Source organism: Peromyscus maniculatus, chromosome 17 (genome assembly GCF_049852395.1).
Source record: "Peromyscus maniculatus bairdii isolate BWxNUB_F1_BW_parent chromosome 17, HU_Pman_BW_mat_3.1, whole genome shotgun sequence".
NCBI classification, from domain to species: domain Eukaryota; kingdom Metazoa; phylum Chordata; class Mammalia; order Rodentia; family Cricetidae; genus Peromyscus; species Peromyscus maniculatus.
The window spans coordinates 32403562-32427433 of NC_134868.1; the positions used below are offsets into that span (position 1 = coordinate 32403562).

At 41.3% G+C, this 23872-nt stretch overlaps 1 protein-coding gene across 3 annotated transcripts in view; it reads right to left on the bottom strand.

Annotated features, from left to right (window-relative positions):
• Nucleotides 1-6540: 6540 nt before the first annotated feature.
• Slc7a2 (solute carrier family 7 member 2) overlaps nucleotides 6541-23872 on the bottom strand; it is a 58944-nt gene continuing 41612 nt past the window's right edge. For 2 of the 3 annotated variants that reach the window (XM_015989988.3, XM_042262854.2), the window contains exons 6-12: nucleotides 23232-23454; nucleotides 20800-20939; nucleotides 17842-17944; nucleotides 16183-16388; nucleotides 14749-14915; nucleotides 13801-13909; nucleotides 6541-11982 (exon numbers count right to left, since the gene is read on the bottom strand). In XM_015989988.3, the coding sequence (XP_015845474.2) occupies nucleotides 11786-11982; nucleotides 13801-13909; nucleotides 14749-14915; nucleotides 16183-16388; nucleotides 17842-17944; nucleotides 20800-20939; nucleotides 23232-23454 (1145 nt within the window). In that variant the 3' untranslated portion in view covers nucleotides 6541-11785. Of the gene's footprint in view, nucleotides 11983-13800; nucleotides 13910-14748; nucleotides 14916-16182; nucleotides 16389-17841; nucleotides 17945-20450; nucleotides 20588-20799; nucleotides 20940-23231; nucleotides 23455-23872 lie in introns of all 3 variants that reach the window. The other variant, XM_006996679.3, reaches the window with a different exon arrangement.

Below are 23872 nucleotides of genomic sequence, written 5' to 3' on the forward strand. Positions count from 1 at the left end.
CCAAGCCACACAACTGTCACCCACATTCAGAAGGCCTGGTTCAGTTCCCTGCAGGTTCCCTAGCTGTCACTCCAGTGTCCTTGAGCTCCCACTAGCTCGGGTCAGCTGTGTCTGTGGGTTTCCCCATCGTGATCTTGACCTTCTTTGCTCATACAATCCTTCTCCCTCCCTCTCTTCAACTGGACTCAAGGTGCCTAGCTGTGGATCTCTGCATCTGCTTCCACCAAGCTGGTGGATGAAGGCTGTATGATGACAACTAGGGTAGTCACCAGTCTGATTACAGAGGAAGGCCACTATTGCTAGGAGTCTTAGCTGGGGTCATCCCTGTGGATTTCTGGGAATTTCCCTAGCACCAGGTTTCTCCCTAACCCCATAATGACCCCCTCTATCAAGATATCTCTTTCATTGCTCTCCGTCTCTGTCTCTCCCTCCCCCCACTCAAACATCCCTTTCCCTCATGTTCTCATCCCCCATCCCTTCCCCTCTCCCCTCTTCCCTGCCCCCTGCTAGTGTACCCAGGAGATCTTATCTATTTCATCTATTTCCCCCTTTCTGGGCATTTCATGTGTGTCCCTCTTAGGGACATCAAAATACCAAATAAACCAATTAAAAAAATTGGGTACAGATCTAAAACAGAGAATTCTCAACAGGAGAATCTCAAGTGACCAAAAAACATTTAAGGAATTGCTCAACATCCTTAGTCATCAGGGAAATGCAAATTAAATGACTCTGAGATTCCATCTTACACCTGTCAGTATGGCTAAGATTAAAAACACTGATGACAGCTCATATTGGAGAGAATGTGGAGCAAGGGGAACACTCCTCCACTGCTGGTGGGAGTGCAAACTTCCACAGCCATTTGGAAAGCAGTATGACAGTTTCTCAGAAAATTGGGAATCAATCTACCTCACGACTTAGTAATACCACTCTTGGGCTCAATCACACCATAAGGACACTTGCTCAACTATGTTCATAGCAGCATTATTCATAATACCCAGAACCTGGAAATAACCTAGATGCCCCTCAACTAAAGAATGGATAAAGAAAATGTGGTAAATTTACACAATGGAGTATTACTCAGTGGTTTAAAAAAATGATGTTATGAAATTTGCAGGCAAATGGACAGAACTGGAAAAAATCCTGAGTGAGGTAACCCAGACCCAGAAAGGCAAACATGGTATAATAAGTGGACATTAGATGTAACACAAAGGATAACCAGGCTACAATCCACAACCCCAGAGAAACTAGGTGGTTGCTCCTTTAGGTCTAGTCAGAGATGAGATAAACAGCTGGGCCTGGACCTGATGAACCTGGGCATCTCTCTGCAGGGAAATCATCAGAGTGGTGGAGGGCAGGATTGTCTGCCTGCCCTCAGAAGGGCTCAGAAGGCCAGCTCTGGACCCTGTGTGCTTCCCCTGAACATAGCAGCCTCCTTGCTCTGCAGGAGACTACTAAGTAGGTGTGTTAGAGAGACTGCCCCAAGTCATCATCATTGCCCCTTTCATCTTGGGTGGGAGCATCTCCCTTTTCCTCCTCTTGTTTCACTCAAAGCTTTTGTGGTTTTGCAGACACTTCCTTTTATTTCTTTGCTTGTGTGCATTTTCTTAACACTACTATTTATTGTTCAAGCAAATTATCTAAGGAATCCCATTTTCAATAACTTCCTTCACGGCTTCCCCCCCACCCCCAAATTATCAAACCTCCACATATTATTTTCAGCTAAAACCTTTATAATTTTGTTGTTTATGTCAGATCTTTAAAGCTACCCACAATTAATTTTCTTTATGACAGTTTAGAAATCTGATTTACTGTGCTTCTAATGAGATGGTAATGTCTATATTCTTTGGACCTTTTCTGATCTATTAAAATTCACTTAGAAATGCTGATGGCAAATGAAGATGGATTTATTTTTTTCTGGTTCATTCTATTCATTTGTGCCTTTGGGGATCACATACTGTATTCTTTATTATTCATATACAGTATATTTTGTTCCTCCCATGGATAAGGGATGCCTCCCATCATTGTTCCTCTGCTGATGATCTATATCCATTTTCTCTTCCAGGTAAATTTGGAATCAGCTTGTCTGTCTCCAAACATCGCCGTATTTTAATTATGAATGCACTAAACTTACATACTGGAAGACAATGAAACTATTTACAACCCCGAGTCTTCCCACCCAGGAGCATCATAATGATATGTATCCTCTTTTACAGCCTCATTACGTTTCCTGATTGGTTAAGGCTGGTACTTGGAAAATAATTTTGAAATTCTAAGTTCCTAAATTATTTTACACTTTAGCTAAATTTGGACTGACTGACTGAGTGTGTGTGTGTGTGTGTGTGTGTGTGTGTGTGTGTGTGTGTTTTAGACAAGGTACAAGGGCACATAGGCATATGAACTCTTATATAGGTGGATAGTTACATGTTTTCCCCCATGGAAGTCTTAACATGTTGTTAGGCTTAATTTTTATTTTTGCTTTTTTGTTGTTATTGTCAATACAATTTCTCTCATTACACTTTCAAATTGTTTAAAAATAAGATCGGGAAATCTATCTTTCCAAGCCTGTTCTAGCTCACATGCACTTGAGTTAATTTTAGATATTTAAACTCATCCTAGGCTGTGTTATGGGCAAAATCGGGTCCCTCCCAAAATTTGTACCTTGAAACCACTCAGCACCTCAGAATGTGGTTGTGTTTGGAGAGGGAGTCTTGAGCAAGGGAGTTAAATTGAGGCCATTGGGTTCAGCTCCCAGCCTGTATTTCTGGTAAGAACATGAGAAGACTAAGTCTGGACTCTGACACGGGGCTATCGAGATGACCAGAGGGAGAAAATGGGCACGTAAGAGCCAGAGACGGGTCTCAGAGGAAACCAAGTCACTGATACCTTGTTCTTGGACATCTGTGTTCCAGAACCAGGAGAAAAGAGATTTCTGCTGTATAACCCACTCGGTCTGTGGTGCTCTGTCCCTAACAGTGTTATGAAACCTGTGCAGGGGTCTGTGTTAGGATGGGACCAGGGATACAAAGGGTAAATGTTTTCAGAGACACGGAGCTGCCTAACCACGAGGCTTACTAACCTGGAATGAGATTATCTCAGCACAGTTTTGAACCTGAAAAACATGACTACCTCAGTTGTATTTTCAGTGGATTTTTATCTCACCATTAAAAGCCCATGTGTTTCGTCTCCAGGCTGAGAAGGAATTTCATTACTAGCTTCTCTGTGTTGATCCTTTCTATTATTTTTTTTCAATACTTGCTGTAATGTTAGCCAACAAAAGTACATATTCTCCTGTGGCCCAAAGTCAAACACAGCTTGAAGCCTGGTTCCCTAAGGGCTGACCGATTTTTACCTGTTTATCTTATGGCAGCTCACATACGTGGATTTATTTTTCTAGTTTTCAAATTCTTGGATTTTTGGGTAAGTGATTGCATGAACAGCCAACAACTTCTTTTTCTTTACGGATTATAGCTGCCTGTTCCCTCTATCTCACACCTGCTTTCCCCAAACCCATGAGCTGAACAACTTGGGGACCACACCTCACACCTCTCTGGGGCCACACCTCTCAGGAGCCAGCTCCTTGATGGGGGAATGTCTTTCTGTACACTGCCGAATATGTGTTGCTCTGATTGGTTGATAAATAAAGCTATTTGGCCTATGGCAAGGCAGCTTAGAGACAAGCGGGAAATTCAAAGGGAGAGACAAGAAGAAGAGGGGGAGAAGACACCAGCAAGCTGCCCAAGGAGCAACATGTAATGAGACGCAGGTAAAACCACGGACCATAACTAATTAATTAAGGATTAATAGTCATGGGCTAATTTAAGATATAAGAGCTAGCTAGCAAAAGGTTTGAGCCATGGCCATGCAGTTATAATTAATATAAGCCTCTGTGTGTTTACTCGGGTCCAAGCGGCTGCAGGACTGATGGGTGAGAGAGATTTGTCCTGACTGCGGGCCAGGCAGGACACAGGAAAACTTCTAGCTACAGCTCCTTTCTTGTGTGTGCACAGAAGGTGAGATACACAGAAGAGTCTTGTGGAAACTGTCCAGGGAGCCACTGTCACCCTTGAGGAGATATGCCATTTGCCCAGTGCCTGCATGGCTCATCTTTCTCAGAAGAGCAGGGTACAGTGCTGTGGGACGGTCTGTATGTCAAATTGCTCTGATTGGTCAATAAATAAAACACTGATTGGCCAGTGGCTAGGCAGGACGTATAGGCGAGACTAACAGAGAGGAGAAAAAAAAGAACAGGAAGGCAGTGGGGGGGGGGGGAGAGGAAGACTGCCAGCCACCTCCATGACAAGCAGCATGTAAAGATGCCGGTAAGCCATGAGCCACGTGGCAAGGTATAGATTTATGGAAATGGATTAATTTAAGCTGTAAGAACAGTTAGCAAGAAGCCTGCCATGGCCATACAGTTTGTAAGCGATATAAGTCTCTGTGTTTACTTGGTTGGGTCTGAGCGGCTGTGGGACTGGTGGGTGACAAAGATTTGTCCTGACTGTGGGCAAGGCAGGAAAACTCTAGCTACAGTACAGCAACTTCTTGCATGAGCAAGCCTGATTTCTCTCGGACAATGAAACCCTTGGTTCTTATGCGTGAGCAGGTCAGGGATGATTCTGGCATGTCAGAGAATCAACAATTAGAGAATTATAGAATCTCGAACTGTTGTGGAATATTATTTAACTATGAAAAGGTGTGTTACATTTGTTTATGCTGCATTGGTTTAACAATTTAAGGATGTGTGTTTAATTACGTAGAGATGTGTTGCATTTGTTCCACTTTGCCTGCCTAAGGCAACTGATTGGTTTAAGGAGCTGAATGGCCAATAGCTAGGCAGAGAGAATAAATAGGGATAGAAATCTAGGATCAAGAGGGGAAAGAGAGAAGAGAGGAGAGAACAAGGGAGATGCCCAAGGCCAGAAGCCAGACAAGAGAAGCAGTTGAAGTAAGGAAGAAAGGGAGAAAGGAAGGGAGGGAGGAAGGGAAGGAGGGAGGGAGGGAGGGAGGGAGGGAGGAAGGGAGAAAGGGTGATATATTGTGTATCCTAATAAAATTTGCCTGAAGATCAGAGGACAGAACAAGCCACTGGATTAGACCTAGATGCCAAGCAGTGGTGGCACACACCTCTAATCCTAGCACTAGGGAGGCAGAGATCCATCTGGATCTCTGTGAGTTCAAAGCCACCCTGGACTACATGAGATTGACTCAGTCTAGGAGAGAAACAGAGCCAGGAAGTGGTGGGACACACCTTCGATCCCAATATTTGGGAGTCACAAGCCTTTAACCCCAGCACTTGAGATCTCATGCCTTTACTTGGGAAGCACACACACCATTAATCCCAGTACTAGGAAGGAAGTGATGGCTGGGTGGAGAAAGGTATATGAGGTGTGAGGAGACAGGAACTGAAAGCTTTTCAGCTGGAGAGCTTTCAGCTGAGGACTACTTACATACTAACGACCAATTATGATAACCTGTTACTGTTTGGGTATAAATGGCCCCAAATGCTCATGCACTGAAGGCCTTGGTCCCTGAGTGTGGCACTATTACAAGTGACTGGACCACCAGGGTACTACCTTTAGCAATGGGTCAACCCATTGTGAAATTAATAGCTTAATGGGCTATTGGGAGGTGGAACCTGGTTAAAGAAGTGGGTCATTGTGGGTGCCTTTGCTTGTCTCTGCCCCTTGCTGTCTCTTTGCTCCCCAGCTGCCTGGAGCAGCTTTTCCTCTGCCACACTCTTTCCCATGGTGTACAGAGAAACTTAGCCAAGTGGCTATGGGTTGAAACCTCGGAAACCAGGAGCCAAAATGACTCTCTCTTCCTATCATGTACCTCGTGTGCTTGTGCATGTATTATGTGCAAGTTCATATACTTGTCACATGCATTTGGAGGCCAGATGAACACACTGAGTGCCTTCTTCCTTCTCTTACCTTATTTGTGAGGCAGCCTCTCATTGGAACCCCAAGATGGCCATTTAGGTTAGATTAGTAACTTCCCTGGATCTGCTGATCTCCACCCAGAATACTTCCTCCGGCTCTGGGATTACAGGTACATGTGGGCAGGTCTAATATTTACCTGGGGTCTGGGAGTTTAGACTCAGGCCCTCTTGCTTTCACAGAAGTGCTCTACCCTCCACCCTCCCCCATCCCCAGCTATCTCTGCATCCCCTCATCAAGCATTTTGCTAGTGATGGGATGGATGCTGGGGAGTTTCCTGAAGATCAATGTCAAAGCAGTTGAAATGATAATCTCAGATATGGGATCTTAGGATGGCATACATTAAAAACAGCTGGTTATTTTCATGATGTATCATGAGGACTGAAGTTCTGTGGATGTTTCTCTCTTATCTCATAAGACTGGGTAGTCACAGCAATGGCCCTCTGAGTGTAATAAAATAATAATGAAGTAGATTGTATTGTATTGTTTCTGAGCTTTAAAGGTTCTTAAATTCAGAAAACAAAGACAAACATAAGCTTCCAAGATACAAGTGAGTTTGAAATGTGTGCTTTTGTTTTGTGCGATACACATGCATACCAAATCATTATAAGTCATATTAAGATTTATTTAAAAACACATGGTTACATTATAAAGCATAACATTATAATAGTTAAAGCAGCAATAGTTTTTATTACAAATTCTAAAAAAAAAGAGTCCAACTTTATATGTAAAAAGGAACACCAATTATTAAAAACATCAAAATTATCTACTGAACAAAACATTTTTACATTTGCACAGGTGCAATAGGGTACTTGTAGGGTTTTGTAGACATAGAAATTTTAGATTGCGTTAGGCCTCCATGCCCAACTGCTATTAAATATAATGATAACAAAATAAAGCAATAAAACAATTTGGCACTGCTAGTGGACATGAAAAATGAGGGGCCCATCCATGAATTGTGGGTACAGAGGGTCACCCTGCTGGCAGTACAAGGCTTTCTACCGACAGGGTTTTCGCCATGCATTTCTCACCTGGAGGCTGTGTCCCTGTAGGAAACACAGCAGGCCAGGCGCCAGGCACTACTGTGCCAATTCCAAGACATAGCCACCCCCCTCCATGAGTCATAGATATTTCTTGGTCCTTATTCACCTTAACATACTGAGGAGATATTTGGGACTGAAGTTAGGGATCCCAGATGACCTTCTACTCATTAGAAGTCCTTTGCTTCCCACTCTGCCTCACTATCGTAGACACTGCCAAAGTGTAAGAACAGACACCCATGTACAGTAGGCTGCCTGGCTGTGGCATCAAACTGGGGTCCTAGCTGTACTCTCTACGGGCCTATCAGTGGTCAGAAAGGCTGCTTAGAGCCCAGAGACTGTGGCAATGGCTTCAGCCGTAAGAACAGACAAGTCCAGAACTCCTGACCAGTAGTGTTCAAACTGGGTTATGTCGTAACAGAATACATTTGAAATCAGTAAGACCAAAACTGTGTAAATATAAACAATCACGAATACTACAAAAGCCAACACCTAAACCAGCAATACAACAGTAGTATAAGACCTCTCAAAATCCACAAAGCTATTTTAAATTCTATAAATATAAGTATACAAGGAAAAAAAAAACTCAACTAAGCAACAAAGTCTAGCAATCTTATTTTCACATCTGTAGCTAAGATGACCTTGGCTGGCATTATTTACTACATGAATTTCAGTACTTTTCCTTGATATATAAAATAGAAAAACGTACAGAGAAGGCACAATTTGGGCACTAGCAAAAAGAAGTTAGTGTCACTCATGTCACCAACCCCTACACACTACGTGAATGTGAATCATCCATTAATAACACTAAACCCAATCTTTTAAAGTGCCGTTGAAATTGTATTTGGGGGACTACCACTTGAAGTGTATCTGGAGAAACCCCTAGGTTGTTGCAAGGAAGCAAGAGCTGGGACTTTAGTGCAACTTCATTATCTGGGTGGCAATTTGGGGATACACATATATTTTTTTTTTTACACAGCCACCACATTTGCACATGCGCACATGTACACACACGCACTCTTGATATAAGAAGCAAGAAGGTAAGGTGCAGGTATTCTTTCTGAGTCCTTAGCACTGTAGGACAATTGCTTTTCTTCACCTGTGCTAAATATTCAAACAAACTTAGAAAATTATCTAGTAACAATTCTGAATCACAGTGTTTTATTAGAAAACCTTTTAAACAACTACCTGCAAACATTTAGGACTTGGAAAAAAATGACTAAAATAAAAAAAAACTTTATAAAATTAAAATTATCTAACCTTTTATTCTTTAGAAAGATGATTCATAAGCTGGTATTCTTTTTAAATCAATTACAGCTAGTAGTACTAAAGGTAACATACCAAAAGTAGTTTCAATGTTGAGTCTACATATTAACATTGATATATATTTGTATATGATATATACATGTATATAGATAATATTTTGGTTATTTTTCTTGACATTTTTATCACTAAGGAAACAAGATTAAGATAGTTTTTATATCTCAAAGATTCTAGTTAAGTTTTTCTCAGGAGCTTTAACCTTGAATTTTTATAACCGTCCTTTTAAATATATGGTTGGCCTGACATTTATGTGCTAATTCACAGAGCATTCTCTTTTGTGAAGGCATGAAGTTAAGGTGCTGTGATGAGACAATCTCATTGAAAATACCAACAACACAGTTCTTAGTGTAAGAAAAAAAAGTACTACAAACTGCTTTTGCTCATCATGATGAATAGAAGGTGTCCACATTTGAGATTCTGGAGCATTTGCCCACTAGTCAAATCTATACAAAATATTTTGGTGATCCTACAAAACAGAATAGGATGTTATGTTCAAAGTGTTATGAACTCAAGTTTGGGAGGACAGAGGGTTGGCAAAGAGCTGGTAGTACTGGCGTTTACTGCCCAGCACACCCAAGAACATGTGTGTCAGAAACAGTACTACAGAGACAAAAAAGAATACCCCAAGGTTCCTACCCCTACTCCATTCAGATTCCAAAGCACCTGTCATAATATAGTATAGTCTAGTGATTTCATATTAGAAACATGATAAATATGTCTTAAAGAATCTATCTATAGAAAACATACATATAAAATTGTATATTTTAAAATAGCTAAATATCTAAAATATCTATCAATATAAAACATTAATCTCTCTCCACAGCAATTGGGTTTTTATCTATGTAACAATATGACATCCAAAGCTCATCAGAAACCCAACTTAGACACTGATAACCGAATGCCCCCTCCCCCCACAAACACACACAAATATACATCACCCATACATATACCAATGTGTTTATAAACGTTATACACATACAGACATGCCTGTCCATTTGGGTCTTCACAGAAAAAAAAAAAGAGAAAAGTATGGTCTCTGACAAAACATCTCTTCACAGACATCTGTGTTTCCAACGTGTTTTGGTGTGAACATTCTGCTCCTAACTGAACACCGTGGGCATAGTACTTCTAGTTGCCTATCACGGTCCAAACAAATCTGTTTTTTGTTACAGTAAGACATTCAGACATTCATGTATGAAGTTCTTCACATTTTGAGCGAAGAGCACTGCTGTAACAGCAAGGATTTTTTTAAAATTTAAATTTAAAATTTTTTTGAGAATTTTTTACATGAATATACAGTTATGATAATTTTTTACCCTCCCTTCCCCCCCCCACTACAATTGCCCCAATAGTCTATCAAATCCATGACCTCTTCTTTATGATTGTTACATACATATGTGTGTGTGGTGTGTGTGTGTGTGTGTGTGTGTGTGTGTGTGTGTGTGTAAAGAACCTGCTGAGTCCATTAAGTGTTGCTTGTGTATAGAAGTATTTAATGCTGACCAATTGGGATCACATCACTGACCAGGGAGTTCATCCTTGATTCTCCCTCTCTGGGCAGCCATTAATGATAGCAAGAATTCCCGATCATGCCTATAGACCTCTCCAAACTATTTTAGCCTTTGCTTCTCCTACTTTCTTCTGTAGTAAAGCAAGCAGTTGGAAAGAGTGTCTGGGCTTCAGATTTTATCACGTGCACCCTGGAAATTTTGGAATGTCAGCACTGAGCCCTGGGTTAGGGAGGCACCCCTAACAGCCAAGAACCCAGAACCTTTGCCTGCTTGTCTGATAATTAATCTCAATAAATGTCTACTTCCACATGAAGGATTGCAACTTGCCTTTAAACAGCATCAGTAAAATAAACAATCTCTTAGAAGAATTATGAGAAAGCAACTGTTTTCCTTGTCTTTGGATTACGCCAGGTAACTAGCATTCCTGGTAACACACAGTCTCCTGGGAGTGCTACACCTGTGTTAAGTGTCTAGCCTCTAAATTTACCTGACAAACCATTTAATTATTCATACAAAATTAACTAATGAGGAATAAGAAAGATTGGAGATGTATAATCCATTATCAGTGAACCCTATAAAGTAAAATGTAGCAGAGAATCTTACATATAAAATTTATTTAATCATATACAAAGATCACTGTGTTTTTAATTCAATTTGGTTATCTAACTCAAAGTTTTAAATAACTGTGTTCTGAAAGTAATTGATGATTTATTGTATAATATCAGAGCTTGTGTTAATAGGCTTCATGCGGTCATTTAAAAGCAAATAAAAGAAAAAGTGATAAATGATGGGGTGGGGTGGAGCAGGAATCTCTAAACATTTCTAAAAGAAACATCAGAGGTATATTAGGTCTCAAAATCCATAAGTTGGGCCCCAATGCCCCGTGAGACTGGACTAGAGGTATTTCCCCATACCCCTTCATCTTTTTCTTCTTTGTACGTTGTAAAGATAGAATTTGCTACCATGTCCCTTTCCATCTAGATCAGAGAAACTATCAGAAGCAAAAGAGCGGCTGATGCTGTGACAGCCGCTGAGCTGTGATCGGGTGCTTAGTAACGGAAAACAACCTGAACCATTCCACCAAATGTGTGACATGGGGACCTGGACTGTCTTCATTCACTTTTAAAAACAGAAAGCCTATCTGAGCCTCTGTCTATGCCTCTGGTCTTCCGGCCATGGGACCACCTTCATTTTCTGGCTTAAAGGGTCCCAAGGAGGCCCTGGTACCTCTCCTGAGTCCTCAGTGGGGTTGGGGTTGGGGAAGCATATCACTTATAGCAGGTGGAAGTGTTATGTGTAAGGATCAAGGCTCTCACAAACAGGAGTGATCATCTGATGTCACAGACTCTCTGTCTCTCCATCCTGTCATACTGAAAAACCAAACACTCCCCCGGGCTGAAGTTTTAGTGAACTGTCCTAGCAAGTAGGAGAAGATGATGTGTAAAAACTCTACAGAGGCACTGTCATCTACAGAAAAGGCTCATTCCTTATCCCCTCCCCACTCCTGACCACTGCTAAACCTTTGAAAGGTGGCTACATTTTCAGTATGTCCAAATTGACAGTCACAGACCTACTAAGGAAAACCATCACTATTATCTTAACTACCTAGGACATATGCAGAACACACTTCTATTGGGCAATATACTCTATATCAGTACGTGCAGGATCTGTCACCCATCACAACGCTGGAACAATGCCACATAGTAATAAAAACCAACAACACTTAACACTCACATTCTCAAACACACATGTACGCACACAGACACATTACTTTGGGGATACTCATTGCTGAGGAGTGCGCTCAGGCAGTTTCCCCAGACCCATAATTCACCATCTGAAGAGAAGCTGTCTGGAGGAGGAAATATAACTTAGGTGGACCATCTCTGCAGCAAACCCATGACATCCCAGCATGATGGTGACGTCCTGCCATAGTTCACTCCTTGTAAGCTGTGTGTGGTAAAACCGTGGGCCAGCATCAGCATTCACTTGTCTTTTCATGGAATATGAAAGGTAAACTGAGGTTTCGTTGGTGATGGTCGTTTGCTTGCATGGCGGATTTTTCTTCTGTTGCTGCATGAATGTTGTCTGAATAAACATCTTCATCATCTTCTTCATCCCTGGGGTTACCCTCTAAGCTGTGTCTAATACCATAAGCGAAGTAAATCAGAAAGCCTTTGGGGAGGAAAAGCATATCAGTGTGTTAGGAAGTGTTTTAATGTGGACAACTTAATACAGTAAATCTCCCCCTGTCTTTTCTGTGCAACCTTGGGAAAACAGAATGTGTGTATATATACTATATAAATACAATCCGCTGAGTCTGCTTCTGTCATCCATGTGGATATGGCTTCAGGGCTGACCACTCCACATTGGACAACCAATAAGGGGGCTCATCCCCGGGAGAGGCTAAGTCTCCTTCCTCCAGCAGTTGTTAGTTGTTGCCTGTAATTCTAGAGGCCGTTGTGGAATATTAAACCATGTCGAGATGTGTTACATTTGTTTATGCTGTGGAATATTAATTTAAGTGAGCAATGGTGTGTGCTGCATTTGCTTCCACTGCATTTGTTTAATGATGTAAAGATGTGTTGCTGTTGCACCTTACCTGCCTAAGGCACCTGATTGGTCCAATAAAAAGCTGAATAGCCAATAGCTAGGCAGGAGAGGGACAGGCGGGGCTGGCGGGCAGAGAGAATAAGTAGGAGAAATCAAGGCTCAGGAAGAAAGAGGGCGAAAGAGGGAGAGACTCCTGGGGCCAGGCAGGCAGTCCCCAGCCAGCAGACACAGAGTAGGACATACAGAAAGAAAGGTAAAGAGCCCCGAGCCAAAACACAGATGACGAGAGCTAGCCAGAAAGGAGCATAAGCGAAGGCTGAGCATTCATAAGAAGTCTCCATGCTATGATTTGGGAGCTGACTGGTGGTCCAAAAGAAAAAGCCTGGTAAGAGGCTATCAACTTCAGAGTTTGTGTGTGTGTGTGTGTGTGTGTGTGTGTGTGTGTGTGTGTGTGTGTGTGGACAAGGGAGGGGCTAGAGGGAGGTACCTGGGTGGGGCTTCAGGGAGGGAAGGGAGGAGGGAAAGTAATATAATTATATTTCAATTTAAAATATATTTAAATAAAAAATCTTGAAAATGAAAAACAGAATGTGAAAATGAGAAGTTGCACAGATCTCCTATTCTAGACAGAAAGCACTTCTTCATTTGTAACACCCCAACGCTACAGAATATATTTTTATCTCAACAAGCATTTTCAGACAGCAGTTAGGTGGAAATTTTCTACTTATGTTCTCACAACTCAACAGAATAACTTTAAGCAGAATGATGGCAAGGCTCACATTACACACGAAATCCTAGCAGTGAGTTATCAGAGTCATGGTCGGGTAGTCTGGAAAGCATGCCCCGTGTTCACAATGGATAGGGACGTCCTTCTACCTGTTACTGTCAAATGGGAGACCTAAGGCCTGGGCACAAAATGACTGTCAATAACTATTCTAATTGTGAGGGAAAGGAGGCCATGTTTTAAGCATCCTTAGAGGAAAACTATTTATAAATATGCATTTACCCATTCTTAGTTCTATTTTTAGAAAGCCGGGTGAGAGTTGGGATTGTTATGACAACTCCTGGAGGGCTTCCTTTTCTCATTCACAAGTTGGAGAAAGCAGAATCTGTGTGAACTCCAGGGTCACTGGGAGATATGAATGAATGAAGAATAGCATCTGAGGGCTGGAGATGTGGCTCAGTGATACAGGCCTGGGATAGCATGTCTGAGGCCTGGGTTGAGTCCTCAGCACAAAAGAAAGGAAAAGAAAGGGAGGAGAAAAGCACAAAGAAAAGGTGTTTGGAAACATGGGGAAAGTAAACATTGAGATAAAGTCGGAATGGGAGGAAATGAGAACGTTTAGTTTTAGGAAGGGAGCGAGCACATCATTCCTGTAACCACAGCCCACAAAGCAAGGTGAACCAAACTCCACAAGCGTAAGGCATTACAAGACCTACCAAGCACCATCCAGATGCTGAATCTGACCCAAGTGTCCGCACTTAACTGGACCATCAAGTAGATGTTGACCAGGATGCTGAAGGCTGGCAGAAAGGGTAAGAACGGGACCTATGGGAAGATGGGAAGAAACATCCTTTGAATACAGTGCTACTGTAGAAGCATGGTCTCCAAGTAACGTCAAGGGCATGTCAGTATCTGACATGTACTCATACTGTGTCACTAAGCTTACAGTCTCAAAAAAAAAAAAAAAAGGAGAACCTGAATAAATGCCATCCCTATAGAAACTAGTGAAAGGCAAGTCACTGTTGACATGACATGCTGGCACTGAAAGAAACACAGTCACATCTGCAGGTTATCATCAAGACACCACAGGGCTTAGGCATCAGTGTAGCTCAGAGTCTAGTGGTCTCATCTGGCCATCAGCAGGGAATGCTTCTGGAACTCTGGATACATGCAGCATCCTGGAGGATGTACCCAAGCCTACTCCTAGCTCCAGTGGGGTGGGATAAATCAGTTTGCAGATGAAGGCACTTGGTGGGAATAAGTTTTCACAAGAGGGCTTCAGATTTCTGAAAATAAAATCCTCAAATTGTCTTCCTTTCTTTATTTCTTTTCATCTTAATTTAATTATTAATTTTCAGTACTGAGGATTAAACCCAGAATCTCAGGAATTATTTTTCTGATACTGTAGACTGTTCAACACAAAAATTATTCATTGACTGTATGTATGTATATATGCATGTATGCATGTACGTACATGCATATGCATCCTCAAGTTTTTGAGAAGGGGAGTAAGATAACTCATGTACTGTGACTAAAAGGAATTCATCAAAGAATTTTGACAGTCTTGTCCATTGATTGCTTTTGTTCAGAAAAATTAAACACAGAAAACACACAGAAGAAGTGTATATATAATAATTAGGATTTCTAATTACTATTTCACATACCATGAAGGCTACTTTCTGCTGATTCTGTGGCTGTCTCCATATGGTCAGAATGACGGCCGTGCAGAGAACAAGAAACAGGGCGAGAAGAGCCAGGCTCCAGGCTTCCAGTCTGGCAATGGCCTGGACTCCATACGTGGTTAGAATACTCATGCCCAAGATGAGAAAGGCTGTGGGGGGACAGGACACAAGGCAGAGTCAGCACACGTCCTTTCCCCATGCTTCTCAGACCTAGTGGTCTATCCTGGCACAGCATCAAGCTCTTTATAATCTACTTTGCACATCAACCCCTCACTTCTTTCCTATTGTGCAAAAGAGACAGTGCACTTCACCCATCTAGGAAGCATGGACATGTCCTCATCTCTGTCTTTTTAGAAGCCAACCTTCCCATTTGCCACTAACATCCTGCTTTGTCTGCCATGTGACTCCTCATTTCCTATCCTCAGACTATATGGATAGGATGTTTTCGGTGGTGTGTGGCTTCCATTTTTTTCTCAAATGAAGAATGGAGCATTGCCTATTTAAGCTATTTATAAAGATTATTTGTTAATGCAAACAAGTAATATCACATGATCCGAATCTTCCAATTCCAGGCAATGATGTCAGGCTTCTTCTGATCATCAAGTATGCAATAAAAGCCCCTCCTATTTGCTCTCGGAGAAACTTGTTCTTCCCTAGTTTGCCATGGTCTTATTGTACCATCTCCAAGGGCAAGAGTCTGTCTTGCTACCCCAAGTGCCCAGAACAGTGTTTGGCACTCAGGTAATACCCAGTAGATGTCACTAAACACAAAGAAGATTAGGTAACCAGTTGAGCAAACAAATCTTTCCTGTACTGCTTCCCATCAGGTTCCAGTTCTGTTACTTGGCCTAATTCTTCCACACAGGGAGCACCTTGAGCTAATGGAAAGTGCCAGTGTATAATTCTGCCACTCTTACTGTAGGAATCCCTTGCTTTCGTGTGCATGTGTGCGACTGTGGAAACGTGTGTCATGGCATGCACGCGGAGGTCAGGAGATAGCCCTGGAGGTTGGTTGCCACTTTCCACCCTGTTTGAGGCAGAGTCCCTTATTTGTCGCCGTGTACAGCAAGCTACTGGGGAATTCTCTTTCTAAGTCCCACCATGCCACGGTCACACTGGCATCACAGGCATGTACCTCCTCACCCGGCTTCACATGGGTTTTGGAAATCTCCACTCAGAGCCTCACATTTGTACAGCATGTGCGGACCCCACAGAGCCTTCTCTCCAGCTCATAAATCTTCCTACATAATATACCAGGACCCCAACTACCAGTACCTCCGTAGGTCAAATTTCATGTCTCAAGTTGGCTGCTAACACGTCCCAGGCAATGTGAGGCCTCGTCCTTTCCCTCCCACAAGCACTGGCTCTACACACCCACATCTATTGGACCTTTCCACATCTGTAGTGACGACTTACCCAGGAATCCCACCAGGAAGCTCACGAGGGAAGCCGACTGTCGCGTGGGCAGGGCAGAGGGGCTGAAGAGGGTCCGGAGGCTGAAACCCTGTCCTTGTATCATGGTGACCTGGGACTCGCTTTTTGACGTCGCGCAGGTACACGATTCCGGAATTTCCTTCTCAGGGGTGTATTTGGGCTGCTCATAACACAGGCCAGGTTGGTACCTATCCCCAAATAAATATCGGCGTCTTTACTCTCCTCGGCCCACGTGAAGTTGCCACCTTAAACTCTTTTGGTGAGATGCTTTGCAAAGCCACAGCCGTGTGCGGTCAGGTGATACGTCTCGTGACTCCAACTCACAGGGTGCCCAGCTAGGCAAGGGGACAAACCTCTCCCATCAAATACCCACAGCAACTCTGAAATCCCGTTCACTGCTGTGTAGTCAGAGAATTGTACAGGAGATGCCAAAAAGTAAAGTTAAGATTAAACGTGAAGCAGTGATGGCGACAGGATGCTACCCGCAGCCTCCGGTGCCCACTGAAATCGCGATTCATGAAAATGGCACAGGAACAGCCACCAGCTATGGAAGCCAGAGTCCCCTGGGCTTGGCATTCAAAGGCTGCCATCAGAGCCTGACTCTCTGCCTGTGTTTCCTTGTTTCTAACCCGACTCATCTAGCTTCACCCGGAGATGCTCACTCAGCTACTTGGCCACCTAACTACGCCACGGGCACCATTTCCCTCTGTTCTTTGCCCCCCATTCCGCTACAACCCCTCAGTGTATCACCTGCTTCATATCCTAGTACCCGCAGCCCTTGCTTATTTCAGAAACGCCCCCCCCCCCCCGGTAAAGAAATGCATCCACTAAGGAAAATGCACAAAGGAATACAGAAGGAAGGCACAACGACCCATGGCACCATTAACTTAATCGCCGTTAGCATTTCAGTACAAGTTCATCTTGGAACGTATGCAGACATCAACATTCATTATTTCTTAATGTACATCTGTAATGTTATTTAAACAAATCCAAATGCTGTAGCTTTGTGTCTTCAAATTGGAATAGTTATCAATATACTGAAATGGCAGTTTTTAACCATAGAAGAAGCCACTGAAAAAATGTACCCTCTTTTACGTCACTGTTCTCCTACTGTTACTCAAGTCAGTTATGTTTTCTTCACACTTGTCAATCTACCTTTTCTGTGAGCACCATTTACATCTATTTGTTGGTGTCTCCATGATAAGGTCTTTAGGAAAAATCTTAGCACTAAATTGTTAATGCCAAAAGTACTGGTAAGTACATACATATTTGGGAGATATACATTTATTGACTTGGGAAAATATTCAGGATATATTGCTAATATAACAAAGGCAGTGCTGTGTAGTAGACAAGAATAGGGCTCTATTTGTCTGTCTGTTAGTATTTACAATTCCAAAAACACAACACGTTTATGTATCTCCACACATTTTAATAAACTGCCTTGTAGACTGGGACCAGCTATCGGTAAGGGTCAAACTAACCTTGACTTTTTGCTAAAAGCCAAGTCTGCTTCCCATACTCCATCTTACTGCTTTAATGGGCCTCCCACTTTGGTGAAACTGGCGGCTCTTTGTAGTCCTTCCTGTCTCTGCTCCCTGTATCCCACCGGGCACACACCCTTCAGAACCTACAGAGACTTACCTGAGGATGAGCACACAGGCTGCAACCAGAGAGTAGGCCATGAGGGTGCCGATGGACATCATGTCCACAAGAGCCTTCAGGTCAAAAAGGAAAGCCATCACAGCTATTGGGAAACAGATAAGAAAGGTAAAGCCGAAGGCCTCTGAGGACATTTCTTATAGTTGGTCACTCAGTCAGGGACAGCTGACTGACACTTTTCTCTTTGGGTACCAATAACAGATCAACATCACAACATCATAAGATGGTCTCTGGGCCATATAAACTGATAACACTAACACTTCAAAGCCCCCAGCTCTTTAGGAAACACTAAATACATCTGGTACGATTATTTAAGACATACTTGGCTTGACCAAGTGTGAAAATATTAAATAACAAAATACTGCGTTTTGAGGTCTTGGAAGGTAAAGAAACACTGCCAGGCAATACCAATTTTCTATATAACAGATTATATAATCACTTTAAATTCTATCTGTATCAAGTCATATGCGACTCAGAACATTTTAAGTAGTCTTTACAAAAATAATACGTATTTTTCAATAAAATGACATTTTGGGATGTAGAGTAAACTCCAATCAAATTAAAGCCACACATTCTGGAAGACTGATTAGATGGGAAAGATCAACTTACGATCCTGTACACGAAATCTCAATAATCTTAAAAAGTAAAAATACCTTATATTAGCTGAACTTACCACCCTATCTTAGTAAATAGATAACACCACATTCAATATGATGTCCTAGACTTCTTTACCTTCTTTACAATTTTTATAGTCTATAACCTCACTTTATCTTCCATCAATGACCCTAGCATGCAGAGGAAATTACTTCCATTTTAGGTATATAAAATGTACAGTATTTGTTGACTATTTATTTGTTTATTTACTTATTTTTTTTTTTACCAAATCCAGCAACTTCCCATGGTCTTCCTTGATAGGATTATTCCTGTCTTATAGACAGGTTGACTTAAGAAGGTTACAATGGGTAGATACTGGCAGAACTTTCCTGCCCTTACAACTCCACAATATTTCATCTTCTCTCTGAATATACACCACATGCCTCCCTCTGCAAACATCTCATTACTAGTATACTTATATAATAGATTATTAAACTTTTAGCATGCTTGTGATGACCACAGATAGCCAAATACTAATTATTCATATAAACTCTCCAATCTAAATCGAAAAATCTGCAAATTTGGGTGTGAGGATGTAAAATATACAATATTTTAGAAAACATTCCACCATTAACTGTCTTACTATAATGTTAAATTCCATTCTTCCTAAATGAAGGAAAACTTAAATTCTTTAAAATTCTACATTCAAGGTAGAATTATTAATGGGAAAGCTTTTTACTTTGTGGAGAAGTATTTATGACGTGGCTCGCCTTACCATTATGATGAACAGTGCTTCTCAACCTTCCTATGTGCTGACCTCATGTACAGTTCCTCATGTTATAGTGACCCCCCAACCATAAAATTATTTTGTTGCTCCTTCATAACTATAATTTTGCTACTGGTAATATAAATTTCTGACATGCAGGATATCTGATATGCAACCTCAAAAGGATTGCAACCCACAGGTGGATAACCACTGACCTAGAAAAATCATTTTATGAGGGCAGAAATTTAAGCCTGAGAAAAATGATTTGACCTTCTTACATACATCTCAAGTGTCAGATTTAGAAGATGTGTGCCAGGTGAAAACTACTTAGGCAAATGTTTCTTGACCTGAAAGAAAAACCAACTGGATAGGTAATAAAACATTCTTGATCCCAACTTCCCAGCACATTGGAGTCTTAACAAAGTCAGAGTTTTTATTCAAACATCTACTCCTGAGATAGTTTCAATTCACTTAGCTATAAAGTTCACTACAGTCTTTCTCTTCTTTCTGTGTCGGGACCCTTAAGACTACTGTCTCAGTTTATACCATCCCTGGAAATTCCTGCATGCTCTAAGAACCTGACCAGAGGTAATTAACATGGACACCATAGCATGTCAAAGTGTAGGCAATCTGTATTCTAAAAGCAAAACCCGCATGTCCAAATTACTGAAGGACAACTGGGTTCCTAATGGGGGCTGAGAAGGTACAAGTCTAACCCTGCTGGGCAACCCACTTCACTCTGGGCAGTGAGGACAACCAACTTCAGATTATCTCTGGCATTTCTTTTCTTACGGTAGACTAAGAGTTGGTAAAGTTTAGTTTTTCAAAAGTCCTGCAATCATTATTTTAAAATTAGTACTTCCAATATTAAGCAATGGTTCAACTTAGAACTTTTTTCTGTGCCCAAATTATAACTTTATGTGCTTATTCACCAGTTAGAAGAGTGATACCTAATACATAGTGGAGAGTCATTAACTCCTTGTACATTGGTTAGATGCCTGAATGGTTAAAGTAGTAAAAACACAGAATCCCCAGTGATTAGTTATGAATGAATTTCAGTGTTTCACCATCACCATAATTGTCAGATGTTAATCCCAAGATTCACACACTAATTTACCCAAGATTTTGATCTTAACTTACATGCACAGCATGCAGACCCTTTTTAAGTCCACGCATGCGCACAGCACGTTTTAGTCCAATGATGGAGAAACCCCGGGTTTGTAAAGCTTACCAGAAATGACCCCCGCGGTCAACGTGGCAGCAACGGGTGACTGCCTCTTACTCACTCTCGCAAGAAATCTAAACAGTAAGCCATCCCGGGCCATGGCAAACAGAATGCGGGGTAAGGGGAACATAGAACCCAGAAGACTAGAACAGAAAAATTCATAATCCAACGTGAGTTGAGTATCACTCTACCAGCGTACATATAGGTACACAAAGAAGTCAAAATATCAAAATAGGAAAGTCACAAAGTTACTGAACCTTACATTAATCAAAACAGAGAACCACCTAACGCCACATTTTCCAGAGTTCTGGATGAAAACGATCCCCCTTTTCTTAGTAAAAGTCAACTCTCTCACCTGCCACTGCACCCGATGACAAAGTAGCAATTATTGGTGTCTTCGTTTTGGAATTGATTTGAGCTAGACATTTGAAAAGCAACCCATCCTCCGCCATAGCATAGATTACACGAGGCATTGGGAAAATGGATCCAAGAAGACTGGGTAAAAAGCAAAGACATGCAGTATGGCAAACACGGCAAAGACATGCATGATCACACCCAGAAGAGAAACACAGTGATTGTAATACACTCAGCGCGGCAGCTGGGACCAAAGACTCACACAGGCTTACAGTGCAATATAACTGGGCATTTAAACACACCTGCCAATAACGGCCATTGTGTTACCCAGTAGTACTCTTGCAAATATCTGCCCACACAAATTATAAGACTGACAACAGTATCGCAAGTCATTTGTTTGTATCCATGATTGTTACTGAATTAAAAGTGAATTAGACTTTGCAAAATAAAATGAAGGATGAAACACCAAGATGTTTTAGTGTTAACAATTCAGAAGGCAAAATTCCCAAATTAATGGGTCATTAAAAAAGATTAATCCATTTTATGTCACAGTAAGTCACCCACTTATACATCGATTATGTATTTTTCATATTACCATGATTTTGCAACCTCTAGCTTGATCTTTGATACAAGTAATAGTTCCAAGCATCAAAATTATCAAGGTAAACAATGGCTTAAAATAACAACATACTATAGATTTAGTATATAGAAAGAGCTACAATTAAGTGTTAGTAACAGTGAGGCTTAATGGACAATTTTTGCTTAAGGTAAATTCAATTATTTATGTTTAACTATTGTGTCATTCTTCATATGATTCAGCTGTGAAAGTAACTAAGAAAAAGAGGTAAAATATTCGATTCTAAAAGCTTTCTTATTGTTTTTGACTGGGCATGGTGGCTCATGCCTGAAACCCTATCATTTGAGAAGTTGAGGCAGAAGATGGCTGAATTTTGAGGCTAGCCTGGACTTCACAGCGAGAATCAGGCTAACTGGCTACACAGCAAGACCTCGTCTCCAAAAACAACTATTTTCTTTTTCTTTTTTACCCCATTGTTTAGAGAATATTTTAGTTTCTGTCATCAAACCTGCACAGATGAGACCATACATATTTAATTCAGTGTGTTACCCTTGCACAAATGGAAAAAAATTAACACTTCTAGTCCAATGTGGCTGTTGGTTTCTGTACAATGCCAACCCAACACAGTAAACTGAGAGACTTTTTTTCCAAAGTTGACAGCAAAAGTTTCCAAAAATCCAAATTATATATGTGCAAGGCCCAACCATAGTAGTAGGCTGCGCATCAGTAGTTGATGTAGCCACAGGCTTTGAAGATCATGGTGGCACAGTGTCTTCAAAGTTTGGACTTCAAACTCTTCAAAATTCTTCATAATAAACCTCACCAACAGCAGATGACTGAGAATTCCTAAACTTGCTTAGTACTATTGGGACCAGGACACTAGAAACTAAAAGTACATTTGAAAGAAGAAAAATAAAAATCACGGTGATAAATTATACTGAGAAAAATGTCTAGTTTCAGAATTGTGAAAACTGTTCTCAATTTAAAAAAGGAATTCTCAGGCAAAAAGCTTTTCTCTTTGAGAATGTTCTACTCTGCAGTGTGGTAGGAACTAGAACAAAGTGTGTTGCTTTGGATCATATGAGAGGCTTTGGAAACCTGAGCTGTAACATATTAAATGAGGAGCTCCTGGAAATCTGAACATTTGACAGTCAAATTCCCTTTGCCTTTCATATAAATAAATAATGCCCACTGGTAATGTCAGAATGGTAATTTCTGTCTCTTGAATAAATCCACTCTGATCAGTGCTATAAGGAAAAAAGGTTCAGTATGTCACAGTCAGAAGCACATTTCCATTTTAAAAAATGACAGAGCGTATGGCTTCTGGTCCCAGACACACTGTTGCTTTACAGAGACTTGTCCCAAGGGTGAAGTCTGTGTATGGTCTCTAACTGAAACAATGTGAACAATACTGATGGCGGTAGCATGAACACCCCAAAGGTGTGTAATGTAATATGTGATTATGTGTGGCACAGGTATGTGGGGGTCTCAGTGCTATGTATATTACTATTGTAGCTTAGAACACCATTATCTTGAAGAAAAAAAAACTGGCTTAGCTGATGATGGTCGCTTTTTCTTTTTTTGGAATCACTCAAGATTTTTAGAAGGAGGTTCTGGGCAAATTATTCATTGAGTGCATAGTTGTATAATGCATTCCTCATGTTAGGATATTTTTAGAATATACAAAATCCATCTTGTGGTACCAGTGGCTAGGGTACTGACCCAGGGCCTCCAGAATGCTAGTCACAAATTCAACCACAGAGCTATCCTTAAAACCCACTAAAGCAAATTTGAAGATATTGACTACACTTTGCAAGACCCCTGGGAGACCCAGTCCCACGGACAACACCATGTACCTTGTTGACAAGGCGCAGAGGGAGCCTGCAGCAACCACGTATTTGGCGGGACCCCAGCCAACATATTCAAATGCTACAGGAAGGGGGCTCTTCTCATCCAGGAGGTAGTAAGGCATCATAAGCGTTAAAGCTGCAGAAACCCCAAAATAGGCCATAAAGCAAACCAGTAAGGAAGTCACTATTCCGATGGGAATAGCTTTTTGGGGATTCCGGACCTCTTCACCTAAGGAAACACAGACAGAAGGTTTGCATGGTTAGTTAACAGTCAAACAGCTTAGAAACTTCCTGTGAATCAAAGCATTCTTCACCCCCTGCCTCCATGGTCATTCTACCATGTTTTTACCCTTCTACATTCTTAGTGGGTTCTATCTATTTCATGTGAAATTTCCTTTCTCTTCTTCAGGATACTTTGGTATTAACAAAAAATGATCCAATTATCAGAGGGAGAAGAGAACAGAATATACACGTCAGTTTCTTACTTGCGAAAAGTTGGGGGGGAAACGACCCGTGAGCCCTTCTTAAGTGTTTAGACCTAGAATGGCAGTTGATGTGGGAAACAGCCACACTGGTATTTTGTAAGCTTTTGAACTGCAAGGCTTCAAACAAATTTATTTTATCTATTTATATGAAACTTTAGTTTC